Below are 18,481 nucleotides of genomic sequence, written 5' to 3' on the forward strand. Positions count from 1 at the left end.
ATTTAATAAATTTTTAATTTCGTTCCCATTAAATATACATCCCTCCCTTTTTTATTGTTAGAAAAATTATCATTTTTACCTTGTATTTTTTTATAAGCAAAATTACCTATTTTAACAAACATTTATTACGCATTTTTTAAATTATCCCTCATAATTTACATTAACAAACAATTATTGTATGTTTATGTTGATTAACACTGAGCATTTTAGTCTACTTTTTTTATTTTTAAATATAATTATTATAGTTAATTAATTTTCTTCAATTGTGCGATACAATTTTTTTTTTATATCCAATGGAGGATAAAAAAGAACATTTATGATAAAAATTTAATATTATGACTTATAAATAAGATTAAAAAATTTATTTTTCTATCTTATAAATAAGACCGGGGGAAGTATACCGGTAGTAAGAAATTATTATTATTTAAGATTTTTCATAAAAGCTTTCTCAAGTTTAAAAAATTGTTTAGGCGACTAAAGATTGTCAAGTTCCGGTTTTTTTTTTCTAATAGAAAGTGTAGGTGAGTGCTTACAGGTTCAAAAAATATTTATCAAGGTGCTTACAAATTATTCATTAACAAAAGTTTGACATCAACAATTATATTTAATCTTATAATTTTGTGAGTTATAGATTAAATTTTTATCAGTTTGACTAATCTTTATTGATAATTATTGTTTCTTTTAGCATAAGATCTTCATCCTATCCAAAAAAAATTCTAACATCTCATGTGTTTTAGAGAGGATCAAATAAATAAAAAGATACATTCCATCTGCAATTTAAAGTATGAAGCAAGAATTTTACTTTTCCATGATGAAAGCTTGTAGAATTTAGGAGTCCACTTAGACTGGAACACACATTGTAAATAGAGTATAAATATCACGGGCGTTTTAATTAATTGACGAAATCTGCTTGGAACACAAGTGCATGAAACACGCATTCCATCGTGATACAGTAAAACCGAACCCGAGGAGAGATTGGGGAATCAGAGACCCATTGGTCAAGCATGATTCTTCATTCTTCGCTGTATTTCCGTAGAAAATACTTCACTTATTTTTATTTATAAGGTAAAAATAAAAAAAATATTCTTACTTATAAATTATATTATTAAATTTTTATTATAATTTTTTTTTATCTTTTACTGAATATTTGAAAGACAGAATATGATTTTAAAATATACGTATTTAATAGAAATAAATTTAGTGGCTTATTAAATTTTTAAATAAGACTAATGAGAAGGTGTTGTCCAAGGTGATCTATAAATAAGATCTGGGAAGTAATCCATCAAATTCACTTGTCTTGTATCTCTTCACCGGAAAAGATAGTTTTTTGGGTTTTGGTGAAAACAATTATTTTAATAACTCGGACGAAATGGGAAGAAAGGAAGAGAGCACGTTGATGGTGTCACGGCACATCACTGCTGTCCACATCTACACGCTCTGGTCGCTCGTGTTCATATCTTTGATGACCCCTAGCTTGTCTCGTCCGTCCTTGTTTCAGGCTTTACACAGGGAGCGTCATCCTCTTCCTCTTGGTCTCCTAACATCCGTTGCTGGGCTTCCTCTGTCCTTTCCTGCCGTTCATTCGTTTCTCATCGTTCACAATCACGAATTACTGTGCGCCAAGCAACTCTATCAACTTCTCTCTGTCTTGCTGTTGCGGTGCTGCTGCTCTTGGACCCTCCAATGGCCATACTCTTTCATTCTGTACTTGTAAGTTCCGCATTTCGTCTCACGCACTGTCTCTCTGTGTTCTCACAGTTTTGCGCTTTGATTCATCTAAATTTAGTTTTGACTGGTTAGTCGCTCTCGCAGACCTAGCGGTTATATTATATCTCCTTGGTGTCTTTATTTATTTTTCTGCTTGCTCTAATTTGGGTTGAAAAAAGAAGATATTTAGGAAAATACAACATCCAGTAGGGGCTTTGAGACATCACGACCTTTTGAGACTTTTCGTTTCTTTTCACGGCTTCCAAACAAGAAAACACTCCTGTGATTGGGGTTCTGTGATTACTGCGTTTATTCTATTCTGTTCGATCCATTTATGTATATATTTTTGTACTTTTCAGAGATAGATCTGAATTTTGAATAGACCAGAGAATATCTGTGAGGCCAACTTTCTTCCCGTCAACAGGAGCCCTTCCTTTTTTATTTGTTGAGTGGAATTTGATGTTCTGCTTCCACTCCCCAAAACACCCCCCCGGGGGGGTGGCTTTTAAAAAACACACATATATATGGTTTGTCGACAATTCCTTAAGAAGTCAAAATACTAGGCTTACTCTACCCTCTTATAATCAGTCAGACAGGCAATGGAAGTATTGACTTCACAGTGAAAAAGTTAAGTAGTTTTCCCCCCTTTTTTAATCTATTTTTGCTGCCGTGATCGGGTTGAATTCCCTGTGGTCTACATTTTACTGGTGCAAAAATCAGCAGTCACTAAAACATGTGAAAACGGCTTTTCTGCTAAGAAGTTCATCGTATCAAATTGCTTCCTTTTTTATTGTTAATTAAAAACAAGGGAACTTTTAATTGCTGAACAGATTTGGAATGATTACATCTTATAACACGTTCTGGGATCCTAAAGAGATAATTGTTCCTCTTTCATTTGCCATCAGCCCATCACCAGCACTCCTTAGGGTGAGGCGAAATATATCCTTTTTTCTTTTTTGTGTGTGAACTTATGCAGCTGATACTTTTGTTCAAATGATTGTTGGAAACAGGTCCTTTGCTGGTTTTTCCTTTAAGAAAGATGAAACTGAGGTCTAAGAAAGGATGGATGACTTTGGTACCTCTTCATTTGAAGGGTAAATCAGCAGTCCGTTTTTCTCTGTTCCCCAAAGTCAATTCAAATGGCTGCAGTCCTGGTGAAACTCCAGTTTATCTGAATGTATATGACTTGACACCCATGAATGGCTATATGTACTGGACTGGCCTTGGTGTCTATCACTCTGGGGTCGAAGGTATGACTATAGTCTTCTTTTTCTTGAATTTGATCTGTCTCTCAATCCAAGCATAATATCTAAGTAACTTAGTTTGCGCACGCTAGACCTTGGTTACCTATGGTGGAGGAACATGTTGCTCTTATTAAAGGAAATTTCATTTTCCATCATAAACAGAAAGAATTGGAAGGGGAGAAAACTAAATTTAATCATTGTATGTGACTTTTTTGTAAGTAACCAAAATTATCTTATGGCTGGATGAGGGTGCTCTTATGAAGCATGTGACAAGTGAATGAATGTGGAACTGGCCTGGTGCTCTTGGTTAGCAACGATGCTAGCAGGCATGTGATAATTTGCCTAATAATATTCTTGTAAATAATTATATAAGAATGTTCTGAGTTATTTCTGAAATCACTAAATTATGTTTGTATAACAATTATTTGACAGTCTAAGGGCAAAAACTTGGTAATTGTTTGAAGTGTGAATAATATGAAATCGGCGTAGATTTTGGTTTATTTTAGCATTATGATAGTTATATTCATCAGGAAATCACCTCCCTCCTCTTAGCTTGATGTCAACAATTCAACATTAAGATTGTCTCATCATGTTGTTTCATTTCTAATTTTAATTTGACACTAATGGTAACAACTCTGGGTTAGGAAACTGGGAAATGCAGCTGAGCACTTACGGAAATATCCATCTCTTTTATGATTAGCTGACTTCTTCCCATTCTTGTTTATAAATACCCTAAACTTGCTGCTTGGCATGGCAAAAAAAAAAAAAATTGCGCTTGGCCCCCTCTTAGCTTCTGATTGAACTTAGTTTAGTTATTGATTTTCAATTTTAAATGGAGGCTTGCCTTTCCTTACATGCCTTCTGCACTGTACAGTATATGGTGTAGAATATGCATTTGGAGCTCATGACTATCCAACTAGCGGTGTCTTTGAGGTGGAACCTCGGCAATGCCCTGGATTCAAGTTCAGGAAGTCAATATTCATAGGAACCACCTGTTTGGATCCTGTACAGGTCAGGGAGTTCATGGAGCGCCATTCAACAAACTACAATGGTGATACATATCATTTAATTGTGAAGAATTGCAACCATTTCTGCAAGGACATCTGTTACAAGCTGACAGGGAAGTCAATCCCGAGATGGGTAAATCGACTGGCCAGATTAGGTATATCTTTCCTTCCTTTAACTTCCCATAACATGCTAAATCAGATGGAGATTTATTTTCAAGACAGAAGTAATGGAATACAAAATTAATTAAATTTAAGATTTTTATTTCATTAGAATGATTTTGGGATTTGATTTGAATAAATGTAATTTCTTAAATTACTAGGTTATCTTTTTAATTATTTTAAAATAACAACAAGAAGCCTTATCCCACTCAGTGGGATTGATTACATGGATTGCACGATATTATTGTGCCCTATTATTAACCAAGTTTTTAGAAATATTATTAACTAAAAAGTCCCATTCAATGATTTTCATAAATGTTTTCTATGAATTTTCGCCATCTTTTTTTACTAGGCTTAAGATTATCCATTGCACTCTCTTCACCGATACCTCCCACAATATTTTCTATACATGTCCAAACTATTTTAAACAATTTTCTCCTCAATAGATGCCATGCTTATTTTTTCTCATATATGTTCATTTCAGATTTTATCTTTTCGTGTATGCTAGTACATTCATATCAACATTGTCATCTCTGCTAGTCCAACTCTATGTTTCTATTGTCCTTTTAAAGTTCAATATTCACTTCCATATAATATAGTTGGTTTTATAGTAGTTTGATAAAACTTCAAGTATTTTTTATTACAAATAACTTCTTTTGTTCTTTCTCCAATTAAACCACCTAACTTGGATCCTATGTGCTACAACCTCATCAATTTTTCTATCATATTGAATAATAGCTATTAAATATCTAAACTTCTTCTGTTGAAGTATAATCTAATCTTCCCATCTCACTGCCAAATTACTATGGAGCCACATTTTATTAAAATTACAAAGCAAATATTCTATCTTACTCCTACTCAAAATATTTGCATTTAATTATTAGGAATTATAGAATATTCTGCTTTTAAAGCTCTGATTTTTAGGGTTACAATTGAGACCTTTGTAGTGTCTTAACACATTTGATTTCGACAGGCCTTTGATTGAATAAGAATTGCTATTATATTGTCTCTTCTCTGAATTTCTCTACTCGAGATATTCTTTCTGCTCTCTTTCTATCTCTTTCTCTGTTATTTTCTCTTCTCGTGTCTCTTTCTCCTTCCCCATTCTGCATCAAGAAGGAGTTAGTGTACTCTGGGATTTTGGTTTTAAGGATACTGTATCATCAAGAACTGGATTTACGTAATTCTTTTCCTTACTACCCCTTTAGCCCTGTTGTCATATGCATAGTCATTGTTATTGATCTAAAAGAGAATAGAATCACTTTCTTGATTAATTTTACATCATTAATATAGCTTCTAATGTAACTTGAGTAATATTCCATAATGGGAGGAAAAATTGTTATGATACATAATACGATGTGGGGGATGGAAATGGACGTGCAAATTTGTGCAGCTCCAAGGTCATATCACTTATTAGATTTAATGGCAATGATGGGCTTCTCCATAAATGACACATAATTAAATATCATCTTCGTTGAACTTGTGGCAGGTTCAGTTTGCAACTGCATTCTTCCAGAAGCACTCAGAATTTCTGCTGTGAGGCATGATCCTAATTTCCACACCCGTGAGAGTGAAAAAAAAAGGCTGCGAAGTGCTGTCAATTGCCTGTCCTCAATCTCAATGCGGCAAAAGCACTTATCAACATCTTCACTGTTTCTACAGTCACCTTTGAGAGGCTGCTTATCGTCATTTGAATTTAGGAAGACCGTTAAAGAAAGGTGACTAGCTATACTTGAGAAGGCAAGAAATGCAAATGTTCGACGAAGATATGTCTCCTTACTTCTGACTCAGTCTCGAACGTTGGAGATCTTTTATAAGCAGCCTTTGCGTTTCCCCTTGAAAACAACCTCGCTTGAATTTTATTTCTATTTATTTCTTTTTGGGCTTCATTGAATTTCTATTTTCTAGAGATTGTGGTGTAAAGTCACTTTGATGGCTCCTCCATCTGCTGTAAATCCAATTGAGAATGATCGTCACGGAGGTGAAGAAACTAAATTTCTAAAGCGTCACCTCCGCCAGCTGTATCCCTATAGTGTAGTATGCCGCGTCTAATTTAAATCTATGCCTTTCTTGTAGTGTATTTGATCACCGTTGGCGAAGCTGCATTATAAAATAGTTTATCAAAAAAGTTGCTATTACAGTGTGATTTATTATTATAAATTTTATCGACTATAGTGATACTGGTAAATGGGTTCTATAAACATAAAATTTTGTTGAGTTTTGAAAAATTTTGGATTCCTTTTTAGTTTGACAAGTGCTAATGTGGTTGATCTGGCCTTCGCACCAATGATTTCCAAACTGCCATCCGTTCCAGCGATCGTAGTTCAGTGGTCCTTGGGGATTACTTTTTGTCAGGGACGTAAAAATTTTGATATCATGTTCTGGTTCTCTTTAGTGCTCGGCAATTGATGGTGCTCCCTGTTTCTTGATTAAAATACAAATCTCAATCATTTAGATTTAATTTGAATAGGCTAGATTTTTAAATTTTATTTACATTTTTATTTAACATTTATTAAAATAAAAATTGGGAAAACTATCAAAAAAAGACTTGAACAAATTTAAGTTTGCTTAGAAGGAGTTGAGAGAGATTCCAAATTAAAGTCCTTCGCTGACATTAATTGAGAATTTTAAATGACTAAAATGTCTTAATCAAATCTTATCCTCTCCCCTTTGCACCCATGGCCATTTCGGCAACAACTTTCTCTTCCTCTTCTTACTCCTTCTTACCTGGTTATTTTTCTCCATCCTCACCTCCTTCCTCTCCTCCACCTCTTTGAATTTGTGAGCGATGGCATCAAGGGGTTCACTTTGATTGGCAATGGATTTCGTATTTGTGCCGCCCCAGTTCTATGCTCCGATTCTAGGATAAACCCTCTAGCCTCTTGCATGTCGTTAAAAATGGCTATGAAAAGGAAGTCCGTTGCTTCAAGCCTAAACTACCTTGTGCGTCAATTCCCAAGTCGGTGCTTGTTTGATTTTGTGTTCAATCTGGGTTTCTCTTTTTAATTGATATTACGTTATATCTTTGCCTAATCAGTGTCTTCAAGCAAAGCCATGGGCATCACAACATTTTAAATTTTGAATCATATTTGCAATCGGACTAGCCTTAGCATTTTTGTCATTTTTCTTCGAAGAAGAATTATCTAATTCAGGTAACTAGCATGGATTCTTGTTGATATATGCATATATTTGGTGTTGATGAATGAGTTCGGAGTTAGTTTTTCTGAGGATTGAATCTTTTAAGTGTACTCCCCAGTCGTATATTTGACAAATCCCTGTCAAGTGTTTTTCTAAATTCATTTGTATGTTGCGGTGAAACTATGATTGCTTAAAGGGTTAAGAGTTAATTTTGTCCTTGAATTGTATATGAAATGTCACAAATGACCCTAACCTCAACTGTAAATTAATTTTATCTTTTAACTTAAAAAATTCCATTTCTTATTATCTATCATTTTCTTACCGTTAGTTGACTGTTCGTGAATCTCATATTATATTTTTATAATATTTTTTATTATAAAAAATTTGAGTTGAAGGACAAAAATGACTCTTTAAATAGAAGTTAATAGGCCAAAATGACCCTTAATTTAATAAAAAATATTAAAAAAATAGTAGACACCATTGATAAACAACGAATGTTAAGTGTTTTTAAATAATTTTTTATGAAAGTTTTCTTTGTTTCTTTGTTGTTTTGCTTTGTGCTTCGTATTGTTTATAGTTCTGGTTGAATTTTAGTTCCCATTTCTACTTAAAAAAAAGTCATATATTTAAAAGAAAGGGCATTCACATGAAAAAGCTCATGCAAAGCTCCAACATATTCTTGACAGGGTGCGTCATTTGATTCCAGGTAGCGAGGAGGTGAAAGGGGAAGAAAGGGAATCTCCCTACGTCTTGTTTTAATTTTCAAGAGTTCCTTTGCATGAAAAGAAGTATCGATGTCACTCCTGAAGTTATTTGACATTTCCGTAAGCAATCTGACACAAGTGCCTTAGAGAGGAACACACGGAAACTACTTTCTCCTGGTGAAGCTAGGAAACTACTGGACGTAGAAAATTTAACGGAGAAAATGATAAAATGCTTACTTGACCCATGATTATACAAGGTAGGGGTTGATCAAAAATATAAAACTCCTGAGTGGTTCTAAAATTATGTCTAGCTAAACTATCAGCATTATAGTTAAATTCATGGTAAATGAAATTAAGATAAGCATTACAAGTAAAGTAGATTAAATCACGACTCTTCTGAATAATATTATGGTAGGGGAGATCCTCAATCTGATCTCTGGTTATGAGATTTATGCTGCTGCAAAATCAGCGTAAATAACCACGTTCTTGTATCCCAAGTGGCAGCACAATTCAAGTCCTTCGATAATTCCATAAATCTCAGCAATAGCAACAGGGTAGCTGCCAAGTCCACTACAAAACCCTTTAATCCAGTTCCTTAAATATATTAACTTTAATTTTTTCTTTGTTCTTTGTTAACCATCAACTTCGCTGATTATGAGCGTGCTCATGTTGGAAGCAACATATGGCGGGTAAGTCTCTGCAACAGGGCCTTTCTCATCATGAAGGTTCTTTCCAAGGGAGCATGGATCACAATATTCATGGAACTTTATTTTCCAAAAGGCTTTAGGAAAATATATTATTTATTTAATTGAATCTCCCCTCCCCGGTTTAGCGCAACAAATATATTGTTTTTAACTCATTTAAATGATCCCTTATAGCTTTTAGACCAGAATTCTAAAGATCTTGGCTTGTTTTGTGTAAACGAAAATTGGAGAGAACTGCTGTCTTTAAAGCTATATGTGATGGATTTAAGGAGACTAACGAGCCTTCAATCTATTTAAGTAAAGGCTGGTGCACCTAAGTTTCAAATTTGGGTCTTCGTTTAATTTTTCCATCAAACTACCTTTACCATTTTATATTCAAGTTACTTACCTTGTATGTTTGTCTATTATGGCTGCATATTGGATGCTTAGAACATTGTCAACACCAGTGATCTAGAAAAAGGTCTGTCTTTTGACACTAATGTTGAAAATAAATTTTTGGATGACCAAAAGACTTTTGATAATTTCAGGGAGCAAAATCTGAAGATGCTTGTTTTGGGATTAATTTCAATAGCTTGTAGGGGTTAATTGTACATGAAAAGTTCAAATGAATTATCACAGTTGTACTTGCAAAATCCATGAGATGTAATAGCGTACTTATGTATATCTTGTTATAATGTAATTTTTCATGTATTATCTTGTGATATAGTTATGTTGTCAATGCATGTAAGAACACGCTATTGTTTAATGAAAAATAAATTTGTTGGTGTTCAATTATTATTTTTTTATATTTGTATTTAGTGGGATCAAGCTTTACATATAACAGTAGTGATCATTAGTATTTTCTTCGAAACTTTGAAAATGTTCAAAATTTTTATTTGCATTTTCAAGATATCTATTGATATTTTTATAAAAAATGATACAATTTTTAGAATAAGCAAAAGCATAGTTAAATATCTTATGTGCTTTTATGAAAAATGAGTAAATTTTTAAGATATCCATTTGTGTTTTCAAAATAACCTTTGATATTTTCATAAAAAAATGAGCAAATTTTCATAATATCTATATGCATTTTCATAATATCCTTTAATGTTTTTATAAAAAATAAGCAAATTTTCATAATATTTATTCATGTTTTCAAAATATCTTTTAGTGTTTTCATGAAAGAGGAACAAATTTTTAAAATATCCATTCTCGTTTTTAGAATGTCCATATGCATTTTCACGAAAAATGAGCAAATTTTTAAAATAAGTATTTAAATTTTTAGAATATCCTTTAGTTTTCTCATGAAAAAAGAGAAACTTTTTAGAATATGCATTTGTGATATTTTTAAAATACAACATTGGTACAATATTTAAACCCTAATTTCTAAACACTATTCAAATATACATTTTGGATGTTCTTAAAATGTAATTTTTCTTTCATTTATTCGAATAACCATTTTGGATATCCTAAAAATTTACATTTAATCTTATGTTTTAAGACCATATGCAAGTATTTTCAACCATATATGACTCTTCTTTTATGATATGCAACCACATTCAAGAAAATGCAAATTTCCTTACATTTATTCGAATATACAAAATTAATATTTGAATATATGAAAGAAACATTGTAAGTGTAACTCTTCTTTCACAATAAGCAATCACCTTTCAAGGAAATGCAATTTTTCTTCCATTCATTTGAATAAATATTTTGGATATTTTGAAAATTTTAGACTTAATGTCATGTTTTTATACAACTTAACGTCATATTTTAGAACCATATGTAGGTATTTTCAATTATATGCGACTCTTATTTTATGATATGCATCTACCTTTTAAAGAAATGCAATTTTTCTTCCATTTGTTCAAATTTACAAAATATTCAAATTTATAGAAGAAACATCGCATACGCTTCAAACGTGCTTTAAGGTTCAATAAATTGCCACCCAATGACCTTGTTTGGCATATTAACATTAAAGAACCTTGTATTGAGTATTGACATAAAATTGTTGACAACGAAAGACCTTATGACATAATAATATTAAAGGATTTTGTGTAAAATATTGGCAGTGAAAGACCTTACTTCATTTTTGTTATAGCAAGAGCATGTGTCATTTAGCCCTCAACAATTAATGTCAATGAAGGGCCTGATTTCATAATCCAACCTAACTCCTTAGCAAATAAATTTGTGATGAGGTTTTTTGTGGTAATTTTCCCATAAAAATTTATAAACTTTTTAATAAATATGTTAATCATTAATATGAAAAGTACATACTTAATTTGAATAGTCTAATTTATTATTAATTTTTTTCACAATTTTTATGAATTAACTATCTAGAATCTAGATCTAATATAAATAGTCTAGATTTAATATTAATTTTTTTATAATTTTTATTTTGACAAATAAAATATTAAAAATAAAGATAGTCTTATAATGAGCACTTTTTAAAAACATTTTTTAAAAAGATTAAAAGTTAAAAATTTTAAATTTGAACTATCCAAAAAAATTTGGATAATCAATTTATTAAAATTATTAAAAAAATTAATATTAAATTAAATCATTCAAATCAAATGTACCTAAATTGATGAGGAATGTATTTATATAATTTTTTATTTAAAAAATAAAAATAAAAATAAAAAATTTAAATTTAAACCTTCCAAATAAAAATCTAGATGCTGTAAATTTCATCACCATGATAAGTGCTCGTCAAGGTGATAAGGACCCAAGTTGAACGCGTTCAGGTGTCCCTTAAAATCTGAAACCCGTTGGAGTCACGTGTAGTTCCTCATCTGAGAGGATTGATTGGTTCATCATACACTGTTGTGCCCATTTATCTGATGTTCATTGTTTGTCCAAAGAATACTCAAGGTATTAGATACTCCTTCCTGTGCATTACATATAATTTATAATATAGGACATTTTTCAAAATAAAGTCTAAATAGAAGATATTAGATAGTTCTCATTGAGTAGCATAGTAGATCCTTCGAAAAATTGAATGATTCAATGAGGGGGATGGATAAAAGGATGTTAGTCCAAATTCAGAACTTTAATGCTTTGGGTGAATAAACATAAATGTCGGGTTATCTAGGTCCTCCATAAAATGTTGGAACTGCTTAGTCAGCACCTACATGGATTAATTTCTTTAGCACGTTATAACTTACAACCTAAACCTGTTATCCGCAAGCATTACACCAAATAAACAGAATCAGCAACGGTATTCCTGAACCAGCTCACAACTGCAGAAGATTTCTTGACCACCCAAAAAAAAAATTATATACATATATACACACACACACACACACACACACACACACACACACATATATATATATATATATATATAAATCAATAAAATAAATAAAAGGCCCCTGCTCTGAAAATCGCACCAAAACCCAGAGGCAGTACCTATAATCAGACAAATAACATTATATGAATGCTTGTGTTGCACATGATTTTCTATATTTTCTTAAATTTCTGCTCTTTTTTTTTTCCCTGACAAGGTAGAACCATACAAGGAATATACAAACCCCCAATCCGAATTAGCAATTGCATTACATACCTGCAGGAACACGAAAGATAAGGTTCAGATCTATGTTTCATGGCCTCTCTAGAAAACAAACGCCATCATTTATCACAATGGAAGTTGACAATAACTCATCTATTGGGTGCTTCAAACATAACCCATATGATTAGGGTCATTAAAAAAGGCGAGGAAGAAAGGGGGGGAAGCAATTAAGACACTTCGGTGCTCACACTATTTACAAGAAAATTACGCGACTGCCATTCTGAAGTTTAAGAGCCATAGACACCCCGCGCAAAAGCTGTCCATTCATGAGCAACTACCAAATTTGAAACTAAGAAACTTGAAATACATATCATTTCAGACCGGGGCCATGAAACAATCAATCGTCTTTCTGATGCAAAACACTAGGCAGGCTATTATTACCATTCAGAGCAGCATGATATATCCGCTTTTCTGCTAGCCCAATATCCGAAAGTATCAAGTTACCCTGCAAGCAGAAAATTTAATAAACTAGATCCAGTAAGCACCAACAATTAGTTATGCAATAGCACTAGAAATAAGACGTAAGTAGTCCCCTTAGAATGAACAACTGGCTCCCCAGAAAATAACAGGAATAAAATTTTACAAAATATCACAAAGTGTGAGGAATAAGATTTTCACTATCACAAACCAGCACTTGACACTGAAGAAAAAATTGAAAAGAGAATCCCCACACCCCTTTTGCATTAGCTATAGATCATGTGAAAATAAAAGGGAACGACAAACAAGATAAACCAAATTACCATATAATCTGTAAAAAAAATTTAGAACAAAAGACATCCGTGCAAAATGTATATTAATGGCAGGATAAAAGCAGTCCTTGCTTCAATTTCTATAGATCCTTAACTTTTCCCCTCCTCATCTTCTATCAGTCTAGTCCCACTCCTTATAAACTTCTATTTCAGATAAACCGTATTCAAAAGTCAAATCCAACCAACCTAGTATCTGAACTGGTTAGGAATCCTTATCATGTAACCAGTGAGATACAACCCAAAGAAATAGATGTTAAGCTGGAGTTTATATTAGATGTAGTGTGATTAGTTTTCAAATTTTTTTAATACCATATATCAGTTAACTGGAGTTGCATACCTCACTAGCCATCAACCTTCTAACATTAATAGCATATAGTCTGGGGTCATCCTTCTCTTGCTTTGAGGGGTAGTATACAGGTAACCTTGTCACTTCCATATGATTTACGAACTGACAGAGAAGTAAAATTACATGGCGCACCTGCACTAAGAATACAAGTTAAAGTTGCTGTAGAAAAAGAAAAACCTCAGTCTAATTATCAACAAGCTAAAAGTACAGAAAAGTTGTTAGGTTTGATGCACAAAAGCTGGTCTGCAATCCAACAGCCTAAATGACCCATGACTTTTCAAGCAAGTACAAACCAAAAGACTTTAAACTAACTAATGAAGACTTCGTAATATGAGATATCAAATCCCACATTGCGCAGTATGGAATGCTCAATGGGAAATTTAAGTGATTCAATTCTTTCACCTTAACAGCTAGCTTTTGAATAGGTTTCCTATCCTACTTAGGTACCTATCACTAACATTTCATCTGCACCAATGACTGGCATTTTCAACTAGGTGTAAGGCAACTAGCCAACCACTGACTACCTCTCAAATTTCAAACCCAAGATCAAACTTCAACTCAGATCAGGGTACTAAATAACTTCTCACATTCAAACCACAACTCTAAGGTCAAAGCCTGACATTCTTAGCAAAACTGAGAAGCCTAGATGTTGGATGCTAAATTATCTTCTTTATAGAGACCACAAAAAAGCAGGAAAATTTGATCATTGAATACTTGATAATTACTTACCCCAGATATGGAATCCCAGGCGGGACTGAATCTCTGGTAAGGGTATCTTACTATTACAGGTAGCACAGGTAAACTTGCCAAGAAACCACCAGTCTTGAATGGAAGGAGAAAGTCCCCGTTTGTGGTTGTACCTTCTGCAGAATACCCAGAATCAGTAAAATAACATAATTGTGAGAACAACAATATGTACAACAAGTTTAGATCTATGAACTGTACTATATATAATAGATATCACCTTTGACGGTAGAAGTAAATATGACAGTGGATGCAGAAAAACAATAAAGAAGGCATTAAGCTTGAAGATAAAAAATATCTGGTTTAGATTTCATACAGGAGCTCATTTTAAAACTTATAGCTTAATTAGATCAGAAATTTATAACTATATGATCAACCAGTGTTGTTTTAACTAGTGATATGCTTTCAGTCTTCAAAACAATTTTGATGCATGCTCCTAGGGTCTTCTAGTTCAACATTAGTCGCCTTGAGTCCAAGTATGGGCTTTAATTTTCTAGACAGTTCCCAGACATTTCTCTGATTGATTCCTGCTACTTCTACTTTAACTATGCTTATCAGTAGCTGGTTATTGAATTTGAGCCACAAATGGTAGACTACTCGGTCTTCAAGCTGCAATAGTCCAACTTAACTTAGGTGATATAATTATATTTTGAGACCTGCATCCTAATTCAATAAATTCATAGGTCATAGGATAAACTGCCAGTTATGCAACAACCAGTATAATCAGATCCAGATTACAGAAAAAGCAGAAAATCAATTACAAGAGAAGGAGCAACATCTATCATATTATACTACTTCCAAACACAAGTGCATGAAAGTGTATCAAAGTTTTTTGCTTTTAATTTCTGTTTGTAGGTTTAAAAGCAATCATACTGAGTCACATGTAATGCCACCGCAAGAAGTCTTTTGGGTTCGTATTTTATTTTTATTCTATATTATGGAAACAATGGATGATAGAGCACAATAGTATCATGCAATTTATGTAGCCAACTCCACCTATTGGAACAAAGATTGTTATTGTTCTTGTTGCATTGAAACAAGGAAATTTTGGAAAGAAACCAAAATTTCTAAAGGCATACATTTAGTATCGATATGAACTTACCATAGAAATTTTATTAGCCTAAAGGTCCATCAGTTTTATCAAAACAAAATCAAGAGCCCAACCCCAATTTTATCCAAAAGCATGTGTAATTCCAAAGTCTTATTGCAGAGAGAATCCCAGACCATCGAAGAATAAAGTCACCTTGTCAAACTAACAAGATTAATGTAACTGAAGAAAAGTGCGGATCAATAGACATCACAAAGAGAATCATTTCATGACATCATAAAACTGATAATGAAAAAACATGCCATTCTTCCCATATTCAAAACTACCAAGGAAGATAACATCATGATGATACTCAAGGAAAAGGTAAATATAACCAATAACAATATAAAATCTAAGGGTAATACCTGGAAATAGCATCATAATAGGAGCAGAATTGTTACGGTGAGCTTCTTGAATTCTTTCAGTGACAACACCTGCAGGGGACAGCAATAGCAGGCCCATTCATCTGAGAATAACGATTGGAGAAAAATAAAATCCAGCAACAATGTGCAACACACAATCTCCAGAGCATAACACATTGTATTGAACAACATACTAGGACCCTAGTTTGATGGACTAATATGTGTGCATGTACATGATGAAAATGACAACTTAGGCACCTCTAAAGTCAACATACAACAAATCACAAGGGATTGAGAAAGTCTAGTTTCATTGACCTTATGTTACTTAGAAAAATGTCCAAGTTAAGGCTTGAGAAAGACACAGGAAACAACTAAAATTTTCTTCTACTTGAGAATTGTATTTAATCTTTAACACCAACTGCTAAAGGAAAGAATTCAAGCATAGCTCCCTTTTCCATAATCCATACTCAAGCCAATTCCAAGTTCTTTTCCATTTACCATGAAATTCAGCCCAAATTGCTTCTAGATTCAATGAATGTTTAAACTCAACAGTTATTGAGTTCATCCTACTAGCGGTTGCAAGTAAGGTTCTCAAGAAAGCATTCTCACATTTAAAAGAAGCAAGGTCTACCCATTCATTTCAACTCTAATGTAATTCCAGAATATAGCTTGTGTATGTTTCTGTTATCATTCAACCAACAGAAGATGAAGAAGGTTCTTTGATGAATGGCAATGTATTTGTTGAAAACTAAGTAAAAATTTACTTACTTCAGCCTTTTATTTACCAATTCAAGATGCAAAAGGCCAGAAGCAATTAGAATGCCATTGAACATAAGGTAAGAAATTCGCACAACAGGAGAGCAGGAAGGTGAGGTATTTCCTTCATGCACCTCACCTGAAACACCCTTGAAGTCTGATGACTTTGACTCCCGCTGAACATAAACACAACCAAGGCACTTGCTGCCATAAAACATGCCATAATATGTAAGTCCTGGTTATCAAATTATCTCACTGATAAAGGAAAATGCATGCACATTATGTCAGAGATAGAATGCAGCATTCTCATTTGATAAATTACAAATTCATCCCAAATTGAAAGAGCTAATCAACTACATCTAAAGAGCAACAAGGAAGGAAAAGGACGGAAGTTCCCAATGATAGATATTCCAGTACAATAACCCAAGAACACATTAAGAAAGCCAACAGACCTGATAAGACCAATTAGAGGAAGTTTAGCCACTGATCTCTTCAGCAATGAAACCCACAATTGAAATCAAAAGTTTAAAATACGTCAGAAATAATTCAAAATGTCAGTAAAAGCATGAAAAGGATAAATCAAAAGCGTTATGAACATCACAAACCTTAGCAACAAAACTTGGGAAGGAAGAAGACATGTGATATAAAATATCCAAGTATGACACATGGTTAGATATTATTACACCAGGTGCTTCCATCTCTTCAGGCTGCTGTTTGCCTTCCTTCTCACATTGGAAGAAAAGGATGAATCAGGCCAAACAAAAATTTATATACTGAAACAGAAAAATCTTCCGAAAATAGTAAAGAAATAACACGATCAAAAGCTAATTATGCAATAGGTGCTGAAACGCATTCCATTTGCCCCTCTGTGAAGGGAGGAAATACACCGAGTCCGTGTTCCTGAGCAAGCAAATTAGCAGCAAAACGAGCATCCTATAACCCAGCAAGTCTCAAAAATAAGAAGAGGAACGAAAATTGTCATCCTATTGTCACGCTGCAAGCGTCAAATATGGAAGAACACTAAAATATAGGCATATTTTAGTTACTGCATTGATCACAGGCCTCAACACCTCTGCTAATGTGTCTGGATGAGTGAATGCTAGTTCCGCGACGCATCATCATTCATGATGGCGTCGGTCCTCCTAAACGGATTAAGTTTAGAGCATAACCGAATTTATTCCAACCTTGATTACACATAGGATATTAACTATTAACCTATGGGAAGCGTGCGTCCAGAAAATGATGAAACAGCAAGTAACGAGCGAAGTTTCCATTATATTCCTGAACCTAGGTAGGAAAAGCATGACGATTATTAATCTTAAGGCAAAAGGGATGGAAATGAAGTACCTCAGTGGCAGACTTGTCATCAGTATTCGTAAACCGGCAGGTCTCGCTTATCCAATAAAACCCAAGAACAAAAAGGATGAGCCTGGAGATAGTTCTCCCACTCTGAATAATCAGAGTCCTCCTCAACCCAGCCATGTGCGCATAATCTTCCTGTTCTTCCTCCCGATTTGGGGAGTAGAATAGCGTACAAATCCTACATATCAAGTAATAGGTGAATAACAGGGTGAAGCACAGAACCACCCTTATTGGAACCAGCGTGACCAATGCCAACCCAAGCAAGACCTTCTCCCTCGTCGGCAACTCTCCGCGTCCCATAATTCCGTAAACATCATATCTAACAAAGGCAGCGAATTTCTTCTCAATGTCTTCGAGTTGGCCAGAAGAGAAGTGGGAAGTTGAGTCCGACTTGAGCAGAGGACGGTCGTCCTTGGTGGAGGCGTCATCGTGGACGGGGTCGGGATCTGCTGAACTATCGAGTTCAGGCGGATTCGAATTCAGGTCTTTGAGCTCAGTCTCCATAGCTGGAACCTTTGATCATAACAGTAGGTCCTTCATATTGGGATGTTAAGCGAAAAAATGAAATTAGCTCTGCAAGTGAATGCAGAAATGGAAGAAGAATAATGCGAACGCAGATGCAGCAGATCTGAGAAAAGCGCGTGCACTCGTCGTGACCCTTAAGCATTTCGCTCTATGTTTTATTATTATTTCACGAGTAACACCAATCTTTTCCAAGACAAAATTAGAAAGATTCTACGCCGGTTAAAATTTTTACAGGGAAAAAAAAACATAGTATGCTCCATATGATTATTTTCATTAATAAAAAATAGTAAAGTGCAAAAATAATTAATATTAATATTTGATTGCAAGTTGAAACAATATT

At 33.7% G+C, this 18,481-nt stretch overlaps 2 protein-coding genes across 5 annotated transcripts; one reads left to right on the forward strand and one right to left on the reverse strand.

Moving 5' to 3' along the window:
* The first annotated feature begins 1,378 nt into the window (after positions 1–1,378).
* Positions 1,379–6,255, forward strand: LOC129302967 (deSI-like protein At4g17486). Of its 2 annotated transcripts, XM_054941919.1 has the most exons (5): positions 1,379–1,710; positions 2,538–2,634; positions 2,718–2,957; positions 3,826–4,113; positions 5,607–6,255. In XM_054941919.1, the coding sequence occupies exons 3-5, from the start codon at positions 2,747–2,749 to the stop codon at positions 5,837–5,839; spliced, it is 732 nt and encodes a 243-aa protein (XP_054797894.1). In that variant the 5' UTR covers positions 1,379–1,710; positions 2,538–2,634; positions 2,718–2,746; the 3' UTR covers positions 5,840–6,255. The 2 variants fall into 2 exon arrangements, with proteins under 2 accessions (XP_054797894.1, XP_054797893.1); XM_054941918.1 differs by lacking the exon at positions 2,538–2,634 and having other exon boundaries at positions 1,380–1,710.
* Positions 6,256–11,718: 5,463 nt separating this feature from the next.
* LOC129302965 (lysophospholipid acyltransferase LPEAT1-like) lies at positions 11,719–18,309 on the reverse strand. Of its 3 annotated transcripts, none has more exons than XM_054941914.1 (9): positions 17,602–18,309; positions 16,860–16,976; positions 16,707–16,744; positions 16,394–16,458; positions 15,502–15,570; positions 14,035–14,168; positions 13,297–13,437; positions 12,592–12,655; positions 11,719–12,050 (listed from the first exon to the last, which is right to left on the reverse strand). In XM_054941914.1, the coding sequence occupies exons 1-9, from the start codon at positions 18,118–18,120 to the stop codon at positions 11,851–11,853; spliced, it is 1,347 nt and encodes a 448-aa protein (XP_054797889.1). In that variant the 5' UTR covers positions 18,121–18,309; the 3' UTR covers positions 11,719–11,850. The 3 variants fall into 3 exon arrangements, with proteins under 3 accessions (XP_054797889.1, XP_054797891.1, XP_054797890.1); XM_054941916.1 differs by lacking the exon at positions 11,719–12,050 and adding an exon at positions 12,071–12,204 and having other exon boundaries at positions 17,602–18,300; XM_054941915.1 differs by lacking the exon at positions 11,719–12,050 and having other exon boundaries at positions 12,166–12,655; positions 17,602–18,300.
* Positions 18,310–18,481: the final 172 nt, after the last annotated feature.

This window comes from Prosopis cineraria, unplaced genomic scaffold (assembly GCF_029017545.1).
Source record: "Prosopis cineraria cultivar Desert tree isolate PC_DT_omini unplaced genomic scaffold, ASM2901754v1 PC2, whole genome shotgun sequence".
In the NCBI taxonomy this organism is placed as follows: domain Eukaryota; kingdom Viridiplantae; phylum Streptophyta; class Magnoliopsida; order Fabales; family Fabaceae; genus Prosopis; species Prosopis cineraria.